This window comes from Megascapheus bottae, chromosome 15 (assembly GCF_031878675.1).
Source record: "Megascapheus bottae isolate mThoBot1 chromosome 15, mThoBot2.hap1, whole genome shotgun sequence".
NCBI classification, from domain to species: Eukaryota; Metazoa; Chordata; class Mammalia; order Rodentia; family Geomyidae; genus Megascapheus; species Megascapheus bottae.
In genome coordinates, this window is record NC_143523.1 from 19685465 (window position 1) to 19709699 (window position 24235).

Sequence of the window (24235 nt, forward strand, 5' to 3'; positions counted from 1 at the left end):
GTCTTCTAGCCATGGAATCATCTCTTGGGTATCTAATTAGAAACTCACACCCAAGTACTTTAAGGTCCCTGCATGGGACGATGTTTGTTAATATTTCCAAGTATCGGGTTGAGAAGTGCCGTAAATAGTTAAAAAGCAGGAATTATAAAGCTAATCACATCTGTCCTGATATACAAAGCAGCTGTTGTTTTCCTTGGGATTCAGAGCACCAATCCCTGTGCCTCCCAGTGTGGTCAGACTCAGGAAAGACTCCTGGGCCAGGTGGACAGTCTGGCTTTTCTTCTACAGGGACAGAATTGGACGATGTTAAGCGTTTGCTCAAGGGGAGCCGGTCAGCAAGTGCTAGTCCCACTCGGAACACCTCCAACACCCTCCCCATCCCCAAGAAAGGCTCCGTGGAGACCAAGATGGTGACAGCCAGCTCCCAGTCAGGTAAGCCTGACTGCCCCAGGCTGTTCTGGAGGTTGGGCACAAGGTGGCAGACTCATCCTGGCTCAGAAATTCAGTGGTGCGCTAGTTCTTTCACACTTGGACAGAAACTTAACAAAGCACTAAACACCTGCTCCTTCCTCAGGGTAAATATGTAGGCTGCGTGCCTCTCACCTGCCTGGTCAACTATTTTGGAAGCACCTCAGAGGCTAGCTATAAGTCCTAGAGCTTCTCCTCCTTCAGGTTCTCCAAGTGAAGAGTGTTGGGGAATGGAGTCACATTTCCATTCTCCAGTGAGTGTAAATGCATCCTCGTAGTAAGAACAAAGAATTAAGAAAAAGCGCTACACAAGAGAAAAGAAGCCAAGTCTGCTGTGACATGCTTCCCTCTTTTTCACTCATAGAAGAAGAGTCAGAAACTAAAAGATTGTGGGAAGGGATGAAGGATCCTACAAAAGGCAACTCTCAGGGCACATTATTACTCTATAGCCTCTCACATAATGCATGCACAGAACTGGCATCAGATTTTAAGAAGCATGAAGAGCCCTCTCCAGGACAAAGTACCCTGTGGGTCTGGCTGGCACACAGGAATGTGTACAGAGGGTTTAAGCAGGAAAGGCCACTCTGCTGCAGGGCACCCTCCTCCCCAGGTTCTCCCATCATGTACAGCCTACCTTTGCCGAGGTGCTTAGAAGTCTGTTAAGAGACTGAATTGAAGGTTCTCATTGGCTGCTCCAGAGCCAGCAGCTCCTGGGCATCTTTCAGGACAGAGGAGCCAGAAAGACGTAGAAAGGAAGACCTGTGAGAACAGCCCACTTGGAAGTAGGGAGAAAGTTTAGAAAGAAATTAATAGAACCCAGGCAAAGTTAATCTACTGAGAGTTGGCAAGAGTCTCTAATCCAAGAGGGCAGGTCTTGACTTTGGTCAAAAGTGGTATAGTTGGGCCGAGAGTTTGGCCTAGTGGTAGAGTGCTTGCCTAACATGCACCAAGACCCGGGTTTGATTCCTCCGTGCCACATACATAGAAAAAGTGGGGCTATGACTCAAGTGGCAGACTGCTCGCCTTGAGAAAAAAGTGTACAAGAACAGTGTTCAGGCCCTGAGTTCAAGCCCAGGACTAGCAAAAAAAAAAGTGGTAAAGTGTTGGGTGCCGGTGGCTCACACCTGTAATCCTAGCTACTTGGGATGCTGAGATCTGAGGATCATGGTTCAAAGCCAGCCCAGGCAGAAAAGTGTGAGAGATTCTTATCTTGAACAAACTACCTAAAAGCCGGTAGTAGAGCACACACACACACACACACACACACACACACACCCCAATGTGGGATGGTCAGCTGCCCTAGGCTGTCCTAGACTGAGGAATTCCTGAGATATGCAATCTCCAGTGCTAAAACCAGGAAAACCCCTGAAAACCCAGGCAATACTAAGTTCTCCTAGCAGGAAAGTGTGGACCGTCCCTCGCTGAGACATGTGTGTTTATATTTGCAGTGTCAGGCACCTATGATGCTACAGTCCTGGATACCAACCTTCCCTCCCATATGTGGTCCTCCACCTTGCCTGCTGGGTGCTCCATGGGGACCTATCACAACAATGTAACAACCCAGAGCTCCTCTCTCCTCAACACCAACGCCTACTCAGCAGGATCTGGTAAGTACTGGTCTGCACACTCTTCTACTCACCCACAAAATGGATGTACCCTGCCTCTGCTCTGTTGCTGAAAGACTCCTGGGGTATTTGCCATCCCCAGAACTTCCTGGAGAGGTGTGCTACTGAAAAGTGACCGAAGGGACTCCCTTTGGAACTTCAATTCGATCCAGAAGTTGCTGCTTCTGGCAGATCCCTCATAGAAAGGTATACGCAGCACAGGGTATCAGAAGAAACACAATGGAAAAGAAGACTAGAAACAGATGCAGGTACCACTCCATGTGAAGTAACTTTGAACCTTTAGCAAGTCAAGTAATTTATCTGAACCCCAGATAGACAAAATCATAGATAGATAGAGGGGAAGAGAGAGAGAGAGAGAGAGAGAGAGAGAGAGAGAGAGAGAGAGAGAGAGAGAGAGAGAGAGAGAGAGAGTCAATTGCTCATGCCTATAATCCTAGCTACTCAGAAGGCTGAGATCTAAGGATCATAGTTCAAAGCCAGCCCAGGCATAACATAAGACAGTCCATAAGATTCTCTAATTAACCACCAAAAAGCCAGAAATGGACTCAAATAGTAGTAGAGCACTAGCCTTGAGCACAAAAACTGAAAAACAGTGCCCCAGGCCCTGAGTTCAAACCCCAGAACCAGCACAAAAAATGTTTTATATATATATATATATATATATATATATATATATATATATATATATATATATAATACAATAAAAGAGGGCCACTAACAAGGGAGCCTTTGGCTGTAGTCACTGTCAACTCCAGGTCTAATCAACCCGAGATCATCAGATCCATGCTTCAGGGCAAGAGAATTGGACATGAAGCTTTTCCTAAAAACAAAAATATTAACAAAATATAAAAACCCAGTCCTGGCAGCCTTCTGGCCATCTGTGGTATCTGAGTCTCAGCCCTTGCTCTGGGCTGGACATTCCTCTCACCTATCTTTCTCCTATTCCCCCTGCAGTCTTTGGAGTTCCAAATAACATGGCATCCTGCTCTTCCACCCTGCAACCAGGACTCAGCACCTGTTCCTCAGGTCAGTGTTGCCATCTTGAATTGCCTTTTCCAGTCTGGTTCCTGACCAGGAAAATGGAATGCGTCTAAGGGAAAGGATCTTCCTCCACACTCTCTACTGGCTCCATTTTTAAGATAGCAGGCACCGAATGTGCAGACAAACACAGAACTCAGGACCCCAAAAGGAAGGCCTCGGGGAAAAGGGCCTGACCACAACCAGACAGGCTTATTCTGAGGTGGTCCCTTTACATGCCGGGAGAGTTGGAGAAATAGAAGAGGACTAACGAGTCAGAGATTAGAACATTTTCAGGGTGAAAGCATTGCTATTTAGAAGGATCTTATAAATATAATATTTTAGGAAGATTTCATAAATGTAATTGTTCACTGGAGTAAATATATTGGGGAAAATAATGTTATTGCCTAACTTCCAATGCCAACATATGTCTACGATAAAGAAATATTTAAGAAATATTTATTCACTATTTCACATGTATTATTTCAGTCCATGTTTATGTTTCCAGCCACGACATGTATGTATGCACACATGTATGTATGTATGTATATGTGTGTATGTACATATGTATGTATGTTTGGATTTGTAAGCACTGAAGTTTAACTCAAGACTTGACCAGAGACCCAGAAGATCCAGCCTTCATACTTGATTTCTGCTACTTTTGCTAGTTTGTTTTTGCAAAGTCCCTGCTGAGCTAAGCCCTAAGTGGAGGTGGGCTGATACTGGGACCATCACCTTGTACCACAAACACTAGATAGGACGAAGCTGTGACAAGGAAAGCTGAGAATTATTGGGCAGGAAGTATGAGACTCTTATCTCCAATTAACTACCAGAAAACCAGAAATGGCGTTATAGCTGAAAATGATAGAATACCAGGCTTGAGCAGAAAAACTCCAGGACAGACCTCAGGCCCTGAGCTCAAGCCCCACAACCAACAAAATAAATAAATAATTTTAAAAGAAAAATAAAATTACCTTCTCAGTAACAATATGGTAACCAAGGAAGCTTGGGGGACTGTTATGTATAAGGGTTCTCATCATGAAAATAGTGTGGGGGCCCTGGCCTGAAGCTGGGTACATCCTCACACATCCTGATCTCACCTGCTTTCAATCTTTCTTTCAGTGTTTGGCATGCAGAACAATCTGGGCCCCAGCTCATCTGCCCTATCCCATGGCTCAGCCACCACTTCCACAGGTTGGTAGTCTCTGTTTGGTGCTTACTGCTGGGGAAGGAATACCTCTGAAGTTGCAAATTACAACATCCTGTTTAAACAACAAAAAAGTTTTGAGGGATCAATCAAACTTTCCCATCAATAAAACAGCCCCCTCGCCCAGCCTAGAGATGCCAACCTTATTCACTCCCTGGCTCTAACATGAGTTTAGCACACAGGGAAGCCTGTACTGTCATGGCATCTCCATCTTATATACATTCCTTATAGGTCCCTATGCCTCCCCCTGCCCAACAGATATGTAAGACAATAGGAATTCAAGGATACACTGGAGGAAGTGGCCTTTTGAACAGCCTCAGAAGGGTGGGAAGGGTTATACCCAAGGTTGTCCTATCCTAAGACCTTATTGCTGCTCCTCTGGTAACAGAGGCTTGATTTCAATTGCTGCTTCTCTACAGGGAAGCTGCCTCCTCATCGAGGCTGTCCTAGCTCTTCCTAAGCCACAGGAGTTGCTCTCCTGATGGCCAAGCCCACATCAGTCCCTCTCTTTGCAGCCTATGGAGTGAAGAAAAATATGCCCCAGAGTTCTTCTGTTGCAAGCACCGGCGTGTCCACCTCAGCAGGTGAGTGCGTGGTGACATCAGGCCATGCCATGACCCATGGTGTAGTAGGGGAGGGAATGAACACGTGTATACTCAGATGACCAAACACAACTCCCAATGCTGTGGATGTTGAGCAGCCTATCAACTTACTTTGCCCTTCTTGGTCCCAGCTCTGCCCTCCATATCTGCCTAGGATCTAGCACTTAAACTGATCTTCTTGACTTTCTCCTTACGTGTTCCCTGTAAGAGGCCAAGGGTCCCCCAAAGCTTCCAGTGTTCTTCCTTCTGTTTGTAGGCTATCAACTTGGGTTCACATGCAATGAGTTACTTCTATTGCTCTGACCTGGGGGTATTTTCTTCTATTCAGCAAGTTACTCTGTGTGTGTGTGTGTGTGTGTGTGTGTGTGTGTGTGTGTGTGTGTGTGTGGTGTAAATTTACTGACCCCTTATTTTGTATAAGAAATACACTGCTCCAAGTACTGGAAGCAGCAGACAATAAGACAGGAGAGATTCCTCTCCTACCAGACCCTAATGCCAAGGGAGCATGCAGATGACAATGTGAGACCAAAGATACATGGTAGTTACAGAAAATGACATCGATTTTTAAGGAAACAACAAGTGATGTTTTAGACACACAGGCACCTGTCTATGGGGATGGAATACTTTTGATGGGATGATCAGGTAAAGCCCCTAGGAAAGTAAAATAAATCTAGCATAGTGGTAAAGAAGTAATGACTTAATAAGAGGGATTTTGATCTATTTGATAAAGACCTTGTATCTCCAGATAGGGAAATAGTCCAACAGATCCATCACCTTGTACTTCTGTCAGTGACCCAACCTCCTGATGGCCAGGCCCAGCTAGACAGGAAGAAATACTCTTGATCCCAAGATCCTTCATTGAACACAGAACAGGAGAACCCTCATTCACTCTGATAAAATACCTTTGCTTCTTTCTCCTTCTGCTGCTTGTGCCTTTTCTTTTCCCTTCTCCTGGCACCTTTTTCTTCCTCTCATCATGACTTTTCTCCCCAGCCTGTACCACCAGCGTCCAGAGTGATGACCTCTTGCACAAGGACTGTAAGTTCCTGATCCTGGAGAAAGACAATGTGCCAGCCAAGAAGGACATGGAGCTGCTGATTATGACCAAGGACAGCGGGAAGGTCTTTACTGCCACCCCAGCCAGCATTGCCGCAAGTACGACAGGCTGGGTGACTCAGGCTTCAAAAGGAAAGCAAAGAGCCAAATAGTATAGTAGAACAGATGTCCTGGCAAGGTGGTTTGAACTGATTTAATCTTGTAACCACAGCTTTTCCATCCTAATAGAAAAATGCCTGCCCAAATGGTGCTGCAGAGTCTGCCTTGAACGCAGATAAGCCAGGAAAACTCCAGCAAGATCTCCCAGAAGGGTCTCTGGGTGATCAGCAACTGAGCAATTAACCCCAACAAAACTGGGTTTTTTCATACCAAGCTAATCTAGGTCTCCTAAGTAGTTATGGGGTAGAGGCAGATTGGGAAGTTAGGGAGAGAATATACCAGATAATCATGGATTTTTCTGTACAGCTTCTTTTTCAGAAGACACCTTGAAAAAAGAAAAGCAGGCTGCTTACACGGCTGATGCCTGCCTAAAGGCAGACACTAATGGTAAGAATAAGCCTGACCCTTGTCTATCTTGTCTTCAATGAAGCCACATCCCATTTATCTTCTAAGACATTGCTTACGCAGACTGGGTTCTGTGGACCTCGCACTAGCTTCCCTTGGAAACCATGTTAGATATGCAGAATCCAGCCTCTACCACCTGATCCCAGCCTGCTGAGTAGAAAGGTGCTGTGTGTGTGTGTGTGTGTGTGTGTGTGTGTGTGTGTGTGTGTGCCCGTGCACACATGCACGCTCAAATTCGAGTGCGTATCTTTACAAGACCCCATAGAATCTCTGATTGGCTAGTGGTTGGAAGGAGAAAGTGAAGTCATGAAGCATTTTTTTTAAATGTGCCTGAGCTTTTCTTTTATTTTTATTTTTTAAATTAATGTTATTGCCAAGGTGATATACAGAGATAATCATGGGTTACAGTTATGGAAGGTAATGAGTACATTTCAATCAAACATTGTTATCCTCTTCATGAAACATTTTTAAGTAAATACAAATTAAATCAGTTATCATCCTAACAAGTACATGGAAACTTGACTCAAAACAATATTTAAGGGGCGGGAGTTTGACCTGGTGGTAGAGTGCTTGCATAGCATGCTTCACAAAGACCTGGGTTTGATTCGTTGGTACCACATACATAGAAAAGCCAGAAGTGGTGTTGTGATCCAAGTGGCAGAGCTCTAGCCTTGAGGAAAGCCCAAGAACAGTGCTCAAGCCCTGAGTTCAAACCCCAGGACTGGCAAAAAAAAAAAAATAATAAAAAAAATTAAGGGATGGGGTTGGGCTGGAGTCAGAGCTTTTTGGGGGGGGGCGGGAGTTTGGCCTAGTGGTTAAAGTGCTTGCCTAGCATGCATGAAGACCCAGGTTCAATTCCTTGGTACCACATACATAGAAAAAAGCCAGAAGTGGTGCTAAGGCGCAAGTAGTAGAGCTCTAGCCTTGAGAAAGTCCAAGGACAGTGCTCAGGTCCTGAGCTCAAGCCAGGACTGGCAAAAAACAACAACAACAACAAAAAAAAAATACCCACTTTTTTTTCAAAATCTGATGAAAGCTATGGACAACTTTCTGGAAAATTCCATACAAGCCTACATATATTGTATTCAACTAGCATCAGGGTCTCATAAATAACTCTCTCCCAATGCTACCCTAGTTCCATTAACTGCAAGCCACACCATGTCCTCATCAATGTACTTATTGCAAATACCAGATTTATGAGGATTGTGTTACTGGATATCTCTACACACTGTCATTCTGCAAAGTCACTTGAAGCCCCACCTGAATCAACATGAGGAGCAGGCATCTTGGCTCTTCCAGTCTAAATGCTCAGACTCAAACTCGTGTTTGTTTTTTCAGGAGACCTGAAGACAGTGTCGGCAAAGGGCAAGGCAGCCTCAGCAGGTGGGTAAGAACAGGGATGAGCAATGACACAGTGATGGATCTGAGGTCATGGTTAATAGAGATTGACCCTGGATCCCTGGCCTGGAGCACTCCGCGCTAGCTCCCTGATAGCCCAGAATGGAACAGGGCACATTGTGGAAAACCAGAGCAGGCTGACAGCCACAGAAGAAGCTAGCCCAGGGGACAGAGCTTACCATTTGAAGCCACAGTGGGTTCTGAGGTCCATGGCCTCCCATCAAGGCAACAGCAACAAACAAAGCTTCTATGAGTCTACGGAATATTCCATGCAGCCCAATCATGCATATTCTGCCTTCTGCACTTCCTTCCCTTCCTCCCTGACTTGTAAAACCATCCCAAGTCCACCACTCTTTTTGTGTTTTGTTTACAGAATTGAGGGCCAGATTTTGGGCCTGGCTCTTGCTAGGCCGGTGCAGTTCCACTGAGCAAAATCCCCAGCCCCATACCACTCCATTTTAGAGAACTGCAAACCCTTTTCTTCTGAACCCATGCTTTGAATTTGTGGGAAGCCCCTTACACTCTAGGCACTGTGAGGACCATAAAGGGGAAGCTACATCAAGTGAGGTTTAGACCTAATCAGAAGCAGGGCGGTGTGCAGATTGATGGACACTCACAATAATGAAGATTTCTAAAGCTCCCACCAAGTGCCACATCCCCCACCATTTCATTCAACAACTGGTTTTTGTTTGTTTGCTTTTTTTTTGTGCCAGTACTGGGGCTTGAACTCAAAGCCTCACACTCTCACTTGGCTTTTTTCTCAAGGTTGGTGTTCTACCATTTAATCCATACTTCTATTCCAGATTTTTGCTCATTAAAGATCAGCAGTGCCTTGGATCTGTCAGCCTGGTCTGGTTTTGAATCATGATCTCCCCATCTCAGCCTCCTGAGTAGCTAGGATTACAGGCATGAACCACCAGCACCCCAGTCTTATTCAAGAAGCAGTTGATGGGGGCCGGGAGTTTGGCCCAGTGGTTAAGTGCTTGCCTCGCATGCATGAAGACCCGGTTCGATTCCTCGGTACCACATATAGAAAAAAGTTGGAAGTGGTGCTGAGGCTCAAGTGGTAGAGCTCTAGCCTTGAGAAAGTCCAAGGACAGTGCTCAGGCCTTGAGCTCAAGCCCAGGACTGGCAAAAAAAAAAAAAAAAAAAAAGAAGCAGTTGATGAATAGCTCATCTTTTAACCCCCTCATATATAAGGAAAACAGTAAGGTCAGGTGACCTCGCCAGAGATTGTCAGACTTCTGCCACTCTCCAGGCCCTGTGTTCCTGCCTAGCAGCTGCACAACATAGTGAAAGTCACTGGGGCCCACAGGGAGTAAAAGAAAAGGGCAGGGACCTTCAGTCTGACCTTTCCTGTTTCTTCCACAGAAATCCATGGCTATGACCGTGGCGGCGGTGGTGGCGGAAGTGGTGGCGGGGGAGCATGGGGGGGTGCACCTTCCTGGTGCCCCTGTGGCAATTGCTGTACCTGGTGGAAATGGCTGCTGGGCCTGCTGCTCACGTGGCTGCTGCTACTGGGGCTGCTGTTTGGCCTCATCGCGCTGGGTAGGTAACACGGATTGCCCAAAGGGACTGAGAGGCAGCAAAGAACAGCATGAGTGTCAGGGCCGAGGGTACAAACCCTGTGTTTCTACAGACCCAGAAGCTGAGCCCCAGGAGACCCCTAGCCAAGGTCACATGGCTGCCTCTGGGGTGCTGGCATTCTGAGGCATTCCCCTGAGGCTGTATTACTCTCCCCACAACTGCAGCAGCCTCCTGTGTGAACTTGGCTACACTTATCCGTGAAGCCATGTCTTCCCATCACCTTGCTGGTTTTGCCTTTTCCTAGCACCTGTGTTGGCTTCCCTGCCATCTCTTACCACAAAGGGAGGGAGCACAAGCTATGTCACCCAGCTAACATGATGCAGCTACTTGCAGCTACTGCTCAGCCGGGTTTCAGAAGCTAATCCCACTGGGCACTGATGGCTCAAGCCTGTAATCCTAGCTTCTCAGGAGGCTCAGATTTGAGGATTGTGATTCAGAGCCAGCCCAGTCAGGAAAGTCATGAGATTCTTATCTTCGACTAACCAGCAAAATGCCAAAAGTGGAAGTATGACTCAAGTAGTACAGCCTAGCCTTGAACACAATAGTTCTGAGACAGCGTCTGGGCCCTGAGTTCAAGCTCCAGAACTAGCAATAAATAAATAAATACATACATACATATATACATACATACATACGTATGTACGTACGTACATAAATAAATACCTACATACATACATATCTACATGAATAAATTAGAAAAAGAGACCACATAGTGGTCTCCACATAAGTATTCCAGCAAGATTTGTCCAGAGGCATGAAGAAAGCCCCAGACCTGGAACCCCGTGGGAGGCGTTCCACAAGGAGTGTCTGCAAGGTTCAGGATCTCACTGCCTGCATATACCTGTCTGTTGCAGCGGAGGAGGTGAGGAAGCTGAAGGCCCGTGTGGATGAACTAGAAAAGATCAGAAGTAATGTGCTGTATTTTGAGGAAAAGGTAGAAAGAAGCAGCAAGGACCGCCTCCAGGGTGTGGCACCTGGCACAGGAGTGGGTGACAGCAAAGCAGGGCTCGATGGCCTCAACCAGGAGGCACTGTGGCTATTCGTGAGGAACAAGCTAATGACAGAGCAGGAAAATGGTAAGAGTGTGGTGGACACTGGATAAGCTTGACCGCAGCCATCCACTGCTGTGTATGGATATCTGTGTGTATCTCTCTCCTCTTCCAATCTCCTCTTTCCATTATTCTGAGAGGCAGGAGAACCAGGACTGGGATCCCATTTCACTGCTAGTGAAACAGCCCTGAAGGGGAGAATTGCTCAGGCTCCTAGAGCAGCCTAGTAGAGGATCTGATTCCTAGCACTAGCTTCCGTGTCCTCCTGCCACCTGTGACCATCTCCTGTGTGTGTAAGGTTCATGCAAGTTGAGACACTGACTCGGGATTTTCTTTCTCCTATAGGAAACCTCCGAGGAAGTCCTGGACCTAAAGGTACAGTGGTGATCTGAGTCCTCCCCTGGCCTCTTTCCTGAGACTGGAGGTGGAGGCTCCGGGAAGACTGGAAAACTTGTTCTCCTTCCCTTTCTCCCCTCCTCCCTTCCTTCTTTCCTTCCTTCTTTCTTCCCTTCTTTCCTTCCTTCCTTCCTTCCTTTCTCTCTGTCTTCCTTTTTCTCTCTTTCTTTCTCTCTGTCTTCCTTTTTCTTTCTGTCTTCCTTTTTCTCTTTCTGCCTTCCTCTTTCTTTCTTCCTTCCTTCCTCTTTCTTTCTTTCTTTCTTTCTTTTTTTCTTTCTTTCTTTCTTTCTTTTTCTTTCTCTTTCCAAATGGAAAGAGAAGCTAAACAACCTTATTATCTATTGGGGAATTGAGAGTTGGCTTTAGAGGTTCTTAGCAGGGGAAGGAACCAAGGAGTGGCCCAGTAACGTGCCCAAGTACCGTAGAAGGGATGGGGTGATCTTGGCATATGGTCCACATGTCCTCACAGCGCTCTGGGTCCTCCCCCCTCACAGTTTTCATATCTTTCCGATTTTAGGTGACATGGGAAGTCAAGGCCCTAAAGGTAAATATTCTGTAAATATTTGGCCTGAAATGTTGGAAAAGGCTAATGCAAGCAGCAAGGGTCAGAAAACATGCCTCACTCTGAGAAAAGCACTCAGGGAAGCAAAGAAGGGCTTCCATCCCAGTGACCCTCACTGGACACAGAGTAGCTTCCTTTGATTCATTTGACTGGGGCCGGCAAGCTTCAGTGTGTGGAGGAATTGTTGGAGGGTTTGGGGCCCATTCCCAAGCCTCTGATTCAGCAGGTGTGGATGGGGTCAGGAGACTCTGGTCCTGGTCACCACGGGTGACTCTGTGGACAGGACTGCCCACTTCATACTGAGAGTCCCTACTGGGTCACCCCTGTCCCCAGCTCTGCCAAGCTGCCCAAGACACCCTAGGGCAGGAGCCAGGATTCCTCCACTTGATAGGCGTCTAGTTCTCTTCATTCCTTTCATGATTCCCTGACACCCTCCTCATCCTCACACACACATCTGAATTGCTCCCTCAAGCCCCTTTTCCTAAGGCTCCAGCCTGAAGCCCACACCCCTCCCTGCCTTGCTCAGGTGGGGACTTACAGCTCCTGTGACCTACAACCTGCAATTTGCAAGTGAAATACAAAATTATCAATTATATTTGAGTTGCAGATAAGTTGCACATTAATTTTCTCCTGTGTATTTTATAGGACATATTTATACTAAAAAAAATGTCATTGTGGTGTATCTGCAAGTCCACTGTAAGTGGATATGTGTAGTTTTATTTGCTCACATTGGCAGCCCTTCCTGAATCCCATGGGCTCCTATAGGGAACTGAGCCAGATACTTTGACTGACATCTCTCTTACCTTTGTTCATGCAGGAGACCGAGGGCCCCCTGGGCTTATAGGTATGTAATCCTCCTGCTGCTGGTTTGGGGCTACTGCTTCCGAGGGAACTAGGAACTGACATCTCCTTGTGTATTTTCAGGTGTTCCTGGGCCCCTGGGCCACCCTGGTCCTGAAGGACCAAAGGGACAAAAGGGAAGCCTGGGTAAGAGCTTATTCCCTTGTTGACTTATTCAATAAGCATTTAACACTTGGTATATGCTGAATCCTGTTTTAGAAGAATAAGTCAGAGAAGCAGCAGGGCTGTGGGCTCCACCCACAGTGATGGAGCTCACACTTGGTGGGGTGGAGTGGCAGTAAGCATGACAATCAAGTGAAATATGTAGGAGGTGGGGGAGGGGTGTGAGAGAAGAAAGTCAGCCAGGTGGGATATTGGCAGTCAGTGTTCACTGGGGTTAAATAGGAAGTCAGGGAGCAAGGACTTGAACAGAGAGGGAGCCAGGCACTAGACCTGGGGAAACACTCCAGACAGAGGGCAGCCACAGGTAAGACCCCAAAGGCAAGCTCCAGGAGGAGGGTGGAATTTGGAGAGGCTAAAGGGATGGCCAAGGGAAGGAGGCCACTTGCAGGACCTCAGGGTCACCCTAAGGATGCCCACTTTCACTGGGAGTGAGATGAGAAGTCATTGCAGTGTGGGACAGAGGTGGGATGTGATCTACTCATGTTTTCAAAAGGTCACCTTGGCTTCTGGGGCTGAGCTGAGATTGCAGGAGCCAGGGAGGATAGGGAGCTAAGGAAGAGACTCCAGGCCAGTGTTCTGCCTGCAGCAAGAGGCTATACATGTGGAGTCCTTGACTCCAGAGAGAGGCTTCAACTGCAATGGGCTATTCCTGTCTTTAGGAGATCCTGGAATGGAAGGACCCATGGGCCAGAGAGGGCGAGAAGGCCCCATGGGACCTAGAGGTGAACCAGGGCCTCCTGGATTTGGTGAGAAAGGAGAGAGAGGTAAGAGAGATCCTTCACCAAGAAGATTAACTCCTTCCTTCCTTCCTTCCTTCTTCCTCCTTTTTTTCCTTCCTCCTTTCTTCCTTTCATCTGCTGACCTCCATGCCTCAGTACTATTATGTGTTTACCCTGAGCTGGGATCCATGTAGGCCCTATGGAGACACAATTAACAATGGTATCTGGGTCCAGGCCCAGGGCTACGAAACAGGCTGCAAGCTGTGGGCCTTGAAAAAGTGTTCTTCCCATAGTGGAACCAGGCAGACTGGTGGAGTGGCGTGATGGGATGCAGGACGTTCAGGACCCTCTGAAAATGTCCCCTCCTCCATTTCCCCTCAGGCGCTGCTGGTGACATGGGTCCTCAGGGCCCTCCGGGTGTTCCAGGTTCTGTGGGCCCTAAAGGTATGTCCGGAGCCCAGGGTGGAATCCAGGCTTGCCAGGGAGCAAATCTCAGGAATGGATCACAGAGAAGCAGGCCTGGAGGTGGCAGACAACACTAGCCTCCTGCTCCAGGCCGGGCCAGGGCATAGCTTCCCCCAGAGTGTCTCCCACACAAAAGAAGCCCTAAGATCCAAGACTGTAGCTGTCCTTGTTACCCCAGAGTGGGGTTAGGGTCACATTTCCACCTCTCTCCTGGGGCCACATTGTGCGGTCCCTGTGGGTGGATGATCACACAGGAAATGGTAAGTGAGATGATTTCCTCCACTGGCCCAGAGGCCCACAACCCAGAGAGAATGCAACCCGAATCATGGCGTGTTGGCCATCTGGTCACCAACCCTCCAGACCCCAGTCCCGACCAGCATCGTTTCCTATGGTTTCCTGCCCCTACCCAGCTACAGCACATCTATGGAGGACGCTGCCCTGGGACCAATGCTGGCCCAATGTGGGGTCTTGACAAGTGCCCACACCTGTGAGCACACCCCCCACAGCCCTCACCTGGAAGTGACCTCCCTCTACACCCCGCCTGCCTGGGCTCAGGTGTCCCTGGCCTGTACCTAACCTCTGCTGATTGTCTTGTCTTTCTTCTCAGGTTCCAGTGGCTCTCCTGGCCCCCAGGGTCCTCCAGGTCAGTGTGCTGCTTATTGTAAATAGATAACATTTCTGAGCACAACAGAAATAATGTTAAAAGGAGAACTAACCTTGTTAAAGCAAGGGAAGCTATAGTTATAAAGATAGCTTCCTAGAGACACAAAACCCACCCTCATGCTGAATCTCCTATGGTTGGGTTTGGGTGGTCCTGTCCAGTGGGGGGGCCTGAGACCCTCCAGCAACTTCAGCAACAGAAAGTTTCCACCTCACCCTTACCTGAGCAAGTGCCTGTTTCTGTCTCATTCCCTATGAGCCAAAAAATCTTATCCTGATGTCCTCAGAATCTTGAGTTGCAACTTGTGTCTCTCCCAGGGTGCTGTGATATACTATAAAGCCAGGGCCTGGTGATATACTATAAAGCCAGGAACCTAGACCAGGATGATGTAGCAGTGACATGGGAGACACAGGGAAAGCGGCCCTCGACTTTTACTCCAGGATGTGTGTGTCTGTGATGATGTATGTGCATCTGTATGTCTGTGCCTGTGTAGAGAATGTGTGTGCTCACGCATGGGCAATGGGACATTGATCTACCCATGTGTTTTCCTCTACTGAACAGGCTCTATGGGTCTCCAAGGGCTTCGAGGTGAAGTGGGGCTCCCTGGTGTCAAAGGTGAGCTGAGGGAAGGGTCTGGGAGGAAGGGGATGTCACACTATGAGGTCTATGGGGAGGAGGCTGGGAGTGGGAGGATGTGATGAATGTGAAGCTAGTAAGTGTAATGGGAGAGTGAGTTGGGATGGAGAGCGCACTTCTTGCCTCGGAGGCAGACATTGACCCTTCCTGATCATTCCCTGCAAGGCTCCTTACATCATGATATCTGCTTCCTTTTCAGGTGACAAAGGGCTTATGGGACCACCAGGACCCAAAGGTATGCTAGTCCCACTGTTGTTCGGTCCCCAGCCCAATTTCCCCCTTCTTAGACACCCAGATGCCATCCCTGATGCATGCATGGTCTGAGGATACATGTGACTCTAGCCCTTGGGCCCTGAGATTGAGGAAGTTGAGAGCTCATCCTTCTCTAGTCTCTTGGGGAAAGTGAGGTGTACAAAGAGGCAATAAAGTACCAACATCCCATGATCATTGTGGAGTGGACCTCAGAGTGCACATTCTGAGGTGTCTTTCCTATGGTCCAATCCTCCTGGTGCCCAGAACACCCCACATGTGCCATGCCAGGGGCTGGGGACCTGTTTGTGGATGGGAATCTGCCCTTCACAAAATGGAATAAGCTCCTCAAGCTTCATCAATGCTGGGCCTTGCAGCATTGTACCATGCAGGCACCTGTTACTCAGGGAGATTGTTGTCCATGCTACCAATGACACTACCTCCTGTCTCCCATCTCTGTTTTTAGGTGACCAGGGTGAGAAAGGACCTCGAGGTCTCACAGGTCAGTCCTTCCCATTCATGGCTTTTAAATAATGTACTTATCACTGGAAGTGGGGAAAGTGAGAAAAGATAAGGCCTAACCTCTGTTTCAAGGCCTTCAAGGAAAGCCAGGAACTGGTGGCTCACACCTATAATCCAAGTTACTAAGGAGGCTGAGGTGTGAGGATCACAGTTAGAAACCAGCCCACGCAGACAAATCTAAGAGATTCTCATCTCCAATTAACCAGCAAAAAGCAAAGCTGGAAGTGGAAGTATGGCATGAGTAACAGAGTACTTGCCAATCTTGAGAGGGGAAAAAAAAAAGCTAGGAGCAAGTGAGTTCAAGCCCAGGTACTGACATAAAAAAATCAATAAAAGAAAGATCTTCAAGAACTGTGCCTAAAAAAGCACACAGAAGTTAAAGTACAGCTGTGAATGGGAGTGAAGAAAGCACCAGAACACAAAGTCTAAATAGCAACCATGAGGATCAGAAAGACCGGCTTTAGGCTGTCTTATATTCTTTAGGGAAATCAAGTTGAAAAAATTAACCATCACTTTCCAGAGTAACAGAAAGGTCACACCACTGCACCCACTCAGCCATGAAAACTGGCCGGGTTTAAAAGGAAACTGAGAGTAATAATACTAGGATGGGTAGCTTTGTGTTTCCAGGGAAACCGCATTCATACACATTCATGCACACACTCCTGTAGATCATCACATGTGCTTCCTGGGTCAGTCTACACTTGCTGCCTGGTAACTGGGGAAGGGGAGTCAGGTGGCTTTGGCCTTCAAAAGGAGCAGCAATGATCTCTTCCTGCTCTGCTGGATAGAATAGAATACACATTAGGGTTAGGGAGACGAGTGCATGCTACCAGGATCAGAGTCCACATAGCTTGTCTGCTTCTGACTCTGTTCTGCCCTCTATTCTGTGCAGGCGAGCCTGGCGTGAGAGGATTGCCTGGGTCTGTGGGTGAGCCTGGAGCTAAAGGAGCAGTGGGTGAGTAGCTCAAAAGGGCAAATGCAGTAGTTTTGCCCATTGGGATGGTCACTGGAGAAACCCTTTTTGCAGAGCTGTTCCCCCTGCACTCTTCTTTGCCCAGCCCTGGACTAGGCTCCCTACAAGCCAGTTTGGGGCTGGCCATTGGTCCTGTGGCTCATGAGCCACAACTCTCTGAGGGGTTCTCACTGCTCTGGGACAGGCTTGTCAGGGCACTGGCCAGCCACCCTGTCTTCTCCCTGCCATTAAGCATTGAGAGGGTTGAGGTCTTTTGAGACCTCCAAGCTGCCATCCTTTGGAGGAAACTTTATTGAGATGCCAGTCAGCCAGGTGTAGGGTCCTTTAAGTCCCAAAAGGGGCTTAAACACCTCATGTTCATCTAACCAACCATTAATAAGCAGTGAGTATATGCAGGATGAGTAAGTACCAGACAAGTGAGACACTTAGCCCTTCAAGGGGCGACAAGGCTTGTGAGAGGAGGCTTGAGAGGTGAGGATATGATTGAGGGAGAAATTTCTTCCCAAAGGAGAAAGGTGGCATTTTGGATAGTCCTAAAATCTTAGGATAGTTTTCGTCACAACCAGCTTGGATAAGTGTTCATGCAGAGAGGGAAGTGCAAGCAAAACACGCAAGTGAGAAGGAGCCATGATCTCATAAGGACCCTCCTTCAGATAGAGGTTAGGATGGTGCCTAGGACACAGAAGACAGAACCTGGAGGGCCTTGACTTCCCAGTCTTCAAGCAAATAAGTCAAGTGGTCAGGGACATCCAAACTCTAATGATGATACAGAGTCCTGGGCCATTCTCTGACATCAAATAAACCACTGCTGGCTTAGGAGAAGGGGCAGGGAAAAGGCTGGATCCAGAGGCGTCACCATAAAAAGGCCTCTCCTGCAGTTGATACCTCAGGAAAGATCATGGGCTCCCCACCTGGGAGACGACGTGCTCCATGGCTAGTGGGGAGTAGAGGGAGTCACCAAAATTTCCCCAGGACTAACTGATGAACTCTGTTTTTCTGCTCTCCCAGGTCCTGCTGGCCCCAATGGACAGCAAGGCCCAAGAGGTTGGTCACCGCTCTGCCACTTGCACTCTCACTACCTGACCTAGCCTCCCGCCCCCTGCCCTCCCCTCCTGCCCCCTGCCCTACCCATACCCCTGCAAAGCCCCAAGCCCTCCATCATTGTGCCAGTGGGCCAGATGCAGCCATCTCCTTCCATCTGCCCATCAGCCAGCAAGCCATAGGCCCAGAAGGGCAGGCAGGTCAGATGTTCTCACCATTCATGCTCTCTCCAGGTGAACAAGGTCTGAAAGGGATACCTGGAACCCGTGGTCCTCCAGGACCTTCTGGAGACCCAGGAAAGCCAGGTAACAGGCCAGGAAGATAGAGGCACAGCCCTCTTGAAGGTATGGTTCTTTGGGGATGGTCCTCAACTCTTCAACTCTCATCCCTTGTCTCTTATTTTTGGCAGGTCTCACAGGACCCCAGGGACCTCAGGGTGAGGCATTGGGTTATTCCTCACTGCCACCTCCCATTTCTCCCAAGGACAGGCACTTCTGTCACCTGACACTGTCCTCTCCTCCCTGAACTTCCCAGCAAACAGACTCACTGGGAGTCTTGGAAGTACCTTAAGAAGAGATATTATAGTCAGAACTATCTGGAGTGTCATTCTGGTAGCAATGATGTCAACTTAGATGCTGGTTCTGTCTATTTATACTCTGTCCCCTTCTGGGGCAGGGATATCAGGGAAGAGACCCAAGACCATGGGGGACACTGCTGGCCAAGAGTCCTGTTAAGCTGGGAGAGACCCATATTCCTCCACTGGCAAGGAGGGAGTGAGCATCCTGACATTCTCCTCCTGTGTGGGCCAGATTCTGAGTTAAAGCCTATCCTGTAGCGTCCATTTGGGTCTGAAAAATCATTGCCCAACCCAGTCATTGGTTTCCTAAAGGAAGTTAGACAGCGTTAGAAGGAAGCCAAGCAGCAACTCCTTGAAATGTGGATGCTCAGTAACATCCTTTAAATGTTCCTGGTGACAAGTTGGGTAGTGACAGGCAAGCACTGCTGCTGCTCTGGACACAGCAGGACCTGCCCCTAGTCTGCAGGAACAAGGGGGCACAAGTGGTAGCTTTGCAAATGCCTGAGTACTCATGGCCCAGTGGGGCTGGGATACTCCAGAGCTGAGGCCTCAGACTGTCTGCCTCATTTCCCAGAGAGGGACAGGGCTTAGAGAAGATCCCCAGCCCCAGGGAAGCTGAAAGCCAGACTGTGGTTCTCAGAGCTTAGTGGGCCACTAGCTTGGTTACTGCCCAAGGGTATGTAGAATGGCTAGACCTTAATTATCCTGACTGACTTACGTTTGATCACATCAGGACTTCCTGGCAGCCCTGGCAGACCAGGGACTCGAGGTAAGTGATTTTCCAGATAAAATATTCTTTCCCATGGGCATGTGTGCAAGAGGGAGGGAGTGACAGGAGGGAGGAAGGGCCTTCTCTGGCCACAGCCTGGACCAACAGTGGCATCTAGTGGCTCCAGCAGAAGGCACCAGGGATCTGTGCTGAGAACCCAGGGCCTGGGCTCCCTCTCCATTCCCAAACCGAAGCCTCCATGGCTATAGGCCATTTGGCAGGAAGATGAAGAAGGGTGCGGTATCCCCAGAGCTTTTCATCAGCCAGTTTGTCTTGACCTGGATTTGGTGAGCAGAGGTCATCACAGTCCCACCTGTAGTTGTGTGATTGCATTGCTCACAGAACTTCAGAAATAGCAGGAGTCCTCTAAAGGACTCCCAGTCAAGAGGCTTGGGAAAGGTGGTTGCAAAGGCCCTCCTGCCTGCAAGGCAAGCACCCCACTGTGGAGCTGTGCCCAGCCTGAGGAGCATCTGTACATGCCGCTCTACTCCCTTGCCCTCCCCATGCTGTCCTGGACCTTCAGTGGGAGATGCACCCACGGGGGTGATGGGGGGGAATTGTAGATATATGAATTACAAACTCTCTTCTGTAAGTCCTTCACTCACCATTGCATTCTCAGCCCCAGAGACGAGATATGTGGTCGTGAAGAGCTATGAACCTTTATGTAACTCAGGATTTCCCCTTTCATGCTGCCCGGCCTCTCTAGCCATCCCATGAACTAGAGCCCTGAGAAGCCCTCACTCTGCCACATGCGCTCACAGCCTTTGGCCTTTGGGTAATTCTCAGGAAGAAAGGAGACTGACTGTCAGTAAGGATGATTCTCTGGCCAGCCTCAGTCTCTCCTCCCTGGAGGATGAGCATTCCCATCCCCTCTTGTGAAGCCCATTCAGGAGAGAAGACAAGAGATTGTACTCAGTGCATCCTGCACCTTCAGTTTATTAAAATGCCTTCAGCCTGAAAATGAAAGCCCCCCCCCCCCGCCTGCCAAGCGCCTCCAGTGCAGCCAGAGAAGCCTTCAAGGTGACTTACTGAGTGACTAACTGATCCATCTGATCACTCTCCTCCTTGTCATCCCCTCCAGGTGAACCCGGGGCTCCAGGCAGAGTCATGGCTTCAGGTGGGCGAGCTGGGAGAAATGGTTTCTGTGGTGACTATGTATAGCACGTGACAGGTGTCAGCCTTGACATACTCTGAGAAGCAGGCAGATGCTTGGGTGGCTGTGGCTCCTGAGCCTGGATCAGCAACTAGGGCAGGAGGGAGTTAGCAGCAAGGAGAGGCAGCAATGTCAGCCTGTCCGGCCTGACTAGCCTGCAGCTTTCTGGGCTAGCCAGGACCTCTGAGAGGAAACAGTGGGGTTCAGCATTCTGTGTACTTTATGTTTTCAGGGGAATTATCCACAGTCACTGTCCCAGGTCCCCCAGGACCTCCTGGTGCCATGGGACCCCCTGGACCTCCAGGGACACCAGGTTAGTCCACTTTCTTGCTTTTCTCCAATCAACAGCAGGCTGGGGTTCACTGGACTGTATCTGGCCAGGTTTTCTCTATTCCTAAAACTAAGGGCAGGAAGCAGGAATAAAGAAGGTCTGGTGAAGTTGGGCCCTATACTCCTGGACAGGGAGAGGGGTCCATCATCCTGCCCCTGGCACTGGAGGCCAGCGCCACCCTCCGCATGTGCAGATGGGAAAACTGGCAAGAATGGGCCAACAACTTCCCCAAGGTCATACAGCCAACTCGCACCAGACTCAGCCCAATCCATCGCATTCAAGACAACATATAGTTAGGGTAATAGGTGTCTCCCAAATCATCTAGCAACATGTGATGGTTTCAAAAACATGAAAACTTTTGAGGACAGTTATAAAGAATGGTAGTAATTATTTAAAGAAGCAAGACACTGAATGTTGTGTGTTCTATGGTTGAAGCTCTTACAAGAGCTAAGAAAAAACGGAAGAAATAAAATGCTCAGAAGTTAAAGAATTATGAACAACCATGTTTCCACTTTGTCCAAAATGCCTATGCTGTTGCTAAATGTTTTTAATCATTGGAAGTATTTGTGCTCAACTGAAGTACATGAGTTCGTTCACACAGTGCCTAGCATGCATGAAGTCCTGGGTTTGATTCCTTGATACCGCATACAAGGAAAGGCTGGAAGTGGTGCTGTGGATCAAGTGATAGAGTGCTAGCCTTGAGAAATATCAGGGGTCCCTGATAGGCTGAAGGACTGCAACAGAGAGCACAGCAGTACCCTGTACCTGCCAGAGGCTGATCTCCCAGACCCGGTCTTAGATTGCCTATTGATCCTAGTCTAAGCAAGCTGACCCTCTGGGCTGCTAGTCTAAGTCTTAAGAGACATTACATGTGTCCTCAGGCACCTGCCATTTCTTCAGCTCTTTCTGTGACCCTAGATATGTGATTTTTCTTTTCTTCACCCTTGTTTCCAGGCCCCACTGGCCCCGCTGGTCTCCCAGGACAGCAAGGTATGCAAGGTGCAGGAAGAACTTGAGCAACTCCCAGACTGCAGGACTTTCCTCTCAGGCAGGGGTTGGGACCCTGTGCTGTAGACAAAGGGAGAGATGGATGTTTCAGAAAGGGAGGGGAAAGACCAAAAGGCTCCTCACCATGGCTCTCCACCCCTTCCCTGTTTTTGAGAGAGTCAGTGTCCTCAGGACAGACTGAGGTTCTGTGACCCATGGTCAAGGTTGAGTTGGCTATTTTCATATCATCTTGCCTCCTCTGACAGACCTTGATGATCATGCACTGTCCAGTGATTTGTCCAAGTATCACAAAGCAATCAGAGCCAGGCACTGGTGGCTCGTACCTGTAAATCTAGCTACTCAGGAAGCTGAGATCTGGGCATCACTGTTGGAGCCAGCCCAGATGGAGAAGTCTGAGACTCTTATCTCCCATTAATGAACAAAAAGCTAGTAGCAGAGCTGTAGCTCAAGTGGTAAAGCACCAGCTAGCCTTAGCAAAATACACACACACACACACACACACAGAGAGAGAGAGAGAGAGAGAGAGAGAGAGAGAGAGAGAGAGAGAGAGAGAGAGAGAGAGAGAGAGAGAGTGTGTCAGGCTTACAGAACTAGCATAATCCTCCTAGGAAGTCTTCTGCCACAGGCAGAGCCCACTGTCAAGACCTGGCAGTGCTCGCCTTCATTTGGCCCACCCTCCCTCCGCCAGCACCCCTTTTTCAGACCATACATCATTTGTAAGCCTCCGCCAGCTCAGCTGGGTGGTGGTGTTTCTACTCATAGGCCCTGGGCCCTCTCCAAAGGGGAGGCGGGAGCCCATTGCTGCTGGCAGTGCTCAGTCTAACTCTATATGCTGCCCACAGGTCCACGAGGCGAGCCAGGACTTGCTGGTGAATCCTTCCTGAGCAGTGGCAGCTCCATCTCCGAAATTCTCTCTACCCGTGAGTGCCTCCGTTGTCCAGGGCTGGGGGCAGCTGCAGCAGTGAATCACCACAGAGCCTAGTTGGGGGATGATCAGTTCCCACACATGGCTGTGGAAGCCAAGAAGAACAGCAGGGATGGCATGGAATGGGAAGCTCAGTGGCCAGGAAGGGACAGCAGTCAGAGAGGCCCTGAGGGACAGGAGGACCTGGTCAGGCCAGGCCTTGGAATTGGGCCATTTCCTACTCAAAACAAAACACAAGCAATGGCAAGAATGTCAACTACAGGTCCAGGCTGAGAAACTGGCTCCTGCCCTGTATGTCACAGAGCCCTTGCTAGAGCCCTGGAGCAGGTGGTTGGACTTCCCACTGGATATCTGGAATAATAAACAGCTAAAATGGCAGCCATCCCTGGACAGCCCCTCACTGTGTGCTCCAATTGTTGGGGGCTCAGTGTTCGGTGACATCACACTGAGTCTCCCAACACTCCAGGAGCTCACTGACCTAAGGCAGGTTGAAAAGTTGCCCCAAGTCACCCACTAGACGTGCAGAAGCAAGGATTTGAACACAGGCTGTCTGACAGGGAAGCCCATGTTTCTACCCATTATCCATACCCCCATGAGCTGCCTGCAAGTTTGCAGATGGAGTCCTGGAGGGTCATGTGACCTAATCCGGGGCCTGGCTCCCCAGAGGGTGAGTATGGCCCAGAGTCCAAGACTCATGATCCTTGGAGGTAAGAAGGACGTCTCATTTCTGTTTTTTTCTTCTCTCTACAGAAGGCCTTGATTTGCGAGGTCCCCCAGGCCCACCTGGGCCACGAGGGCCACCCGGTGAGCATCTCAGGGACTGTGGTAGAGACTGTCAGGGCCAGGGGATTCAAGGCACTTAGTGAAGAATTCCAGATCCTGCTTCCTAAGCTCAGTGTTTCCTCTTCTTCACTTGCTTCCGCAGGGACTTCCATCCCAGGCCCACCAGGACCCCGAGGCCCACCAGGTGAGAACTGAGCTCTGTGCCGAGAGAGCAGGAAAGGATGAAGGAAATGGGAGGCCCTGAGACTCAAAGCCTGGGATGGCTCTTCAGGAAGAGCTTATTTGCCTCCTCCCGGGCAGAGAGCTCGTGGCCCACCTCCTGGCACTAATGAGTCTTGGGGTTTCTCCTCCTAGGAGAAGGCTTGCCCGGCCCACCAGGCCCACCAGGACCTTTCCTGGCTGACTCAGGTAATGTTGTCACATCAAGGCACACCTGTTCGCCACCTTGACCAAACTCTGGCACAGGTGTCTTCCTTCTGACCTCCCATGCTTCTGTGTCTGCATAATCTTCCTGACTTACTACCTGGCGGGGATGCAGGGGGGGGGGGGATAAACCATGCCAATGCAAATACTCTAGTGGCCTGGCCTGATGGAGGGAACCAACTCTACCTTTGAAGAGCTTCCAGGAGACGGAGGGAGGTTCCTGACCTCCAAGAGCCCAGGACTGATAAAGTAGACAGGACATATGCCCAAGACATGGCATGTGTGGTAGCAGTACAACAGAAGCTTATGGAAAGAACTTGAGAGCAATTATTAGAAAGGATCTTTTCACTCATCTATCATCTTCCATGATAGATCCCTCTATCCATCCATCCTTCCATCCACCCATCCTTCCATTCATCTCTGCATCCTCCCGTCTTTTCATTCAT

The 24235-nt window shown here is 49.0% G+C and overlaps 1 protein-coding gene across 1 annotated transcript in view; it reads left to right on the forward strand.

Annotated features, from left to right (window-relative positions):
- Window positions 1-24235, forward strand: part of Col17a1 (collagen type XVII alpha 1 chain) — a 48291-nt gene that overhangs the window by 15311 nt on the left and 8745 nt on the right. Inside the window, exons 9-40 of the mRNA XM_090345947.1 lie at window positions 289-432; window positions 1917-2075; window positions 3048-3119; window positions 4233-4304; window positions 4833-4901; window positions 5913-6074; window positions 6441-6521; window positions 7878-7922; window positions 9309-9485; window positions 10379-10600; window positions 10919-10948; window positions 11487-11513; window positions 12349-12375; window positions 12456-12518; window positions 13214-13318; window positions 13655-13717; window positions 14346-14381; window positions 14961-15014; window positions 15235-15270; window positions 15751-15786; window positions 16699-16761; window positions 17788-17823; window positions 18054-18125; window positions 18230-18256; window positions 19131-19166; window positions 20248-20283; window positions 20552-20632; window positions 21605-21640; window positions 22501-22578; window positions 23334-23387; window positions 23509-23550; window positions 23721-23774. Coding sequence (XP_090202073.1) covers window positions 289-432; window positions 1917-2075; window positions 3048-3119; window positions 4233-4304; window positions 4833-4901; window positions 5913-6074; window positions 6441-6521; window positions 7878-7922; window positions 9309-9485; window positions 10379-10600; window positions 10919-10948; window positions 11487-11513; window positions 12349-12375; window positions 12456-12518; window positions 13214-13318; window positions 13655-13717; window positions 14346-14381; window positions 14961-15014; window positions 15235-15270; window positions 15751-15786; window positions 16699-16761; window positions 17788-17823; window positions 18054-18125; window positions 18230-18256; window positions 19131-19166; window positions 20248-20283; window positions 20552-20632; window positions 21605-21640; window positions 22501-22578; window positions 23334-23387; window positions 23509-23550; window positions 23721-23774 — 2295 coding nt within the window. The remainder of the gene's footprint in view (window positions 1-288; window positions 433-1916; window positions 2076-3047; window positions 3120-4232; window positions 4305-4832; window positions 4902-5912; window positions 6075-6440; window positions 6522-7877; window positions 7923-9308; window positions 9486-10378; window positions 10601-10918; window positions 10949-11486; window positions 11514-12348; window positions 12376-12455; window positions 12519-13213; window positions 13319-13654; window positions 13718-14345; window positions 14382-14960; window positions 15015-15234; window positions 15271-15750; window positions 15787-16698; window positions 16762-17787; window positions 17824-18053; window positions 18126-18229; window positions 18257-19130; window positions 19167-20247; window positions 20284-20551; window positions 20633-21604; window positions 21641-22500; window positions 22579-23333; window positions 23388-23508; window positions 23551-23720; window positions 23775-24235) is intronic.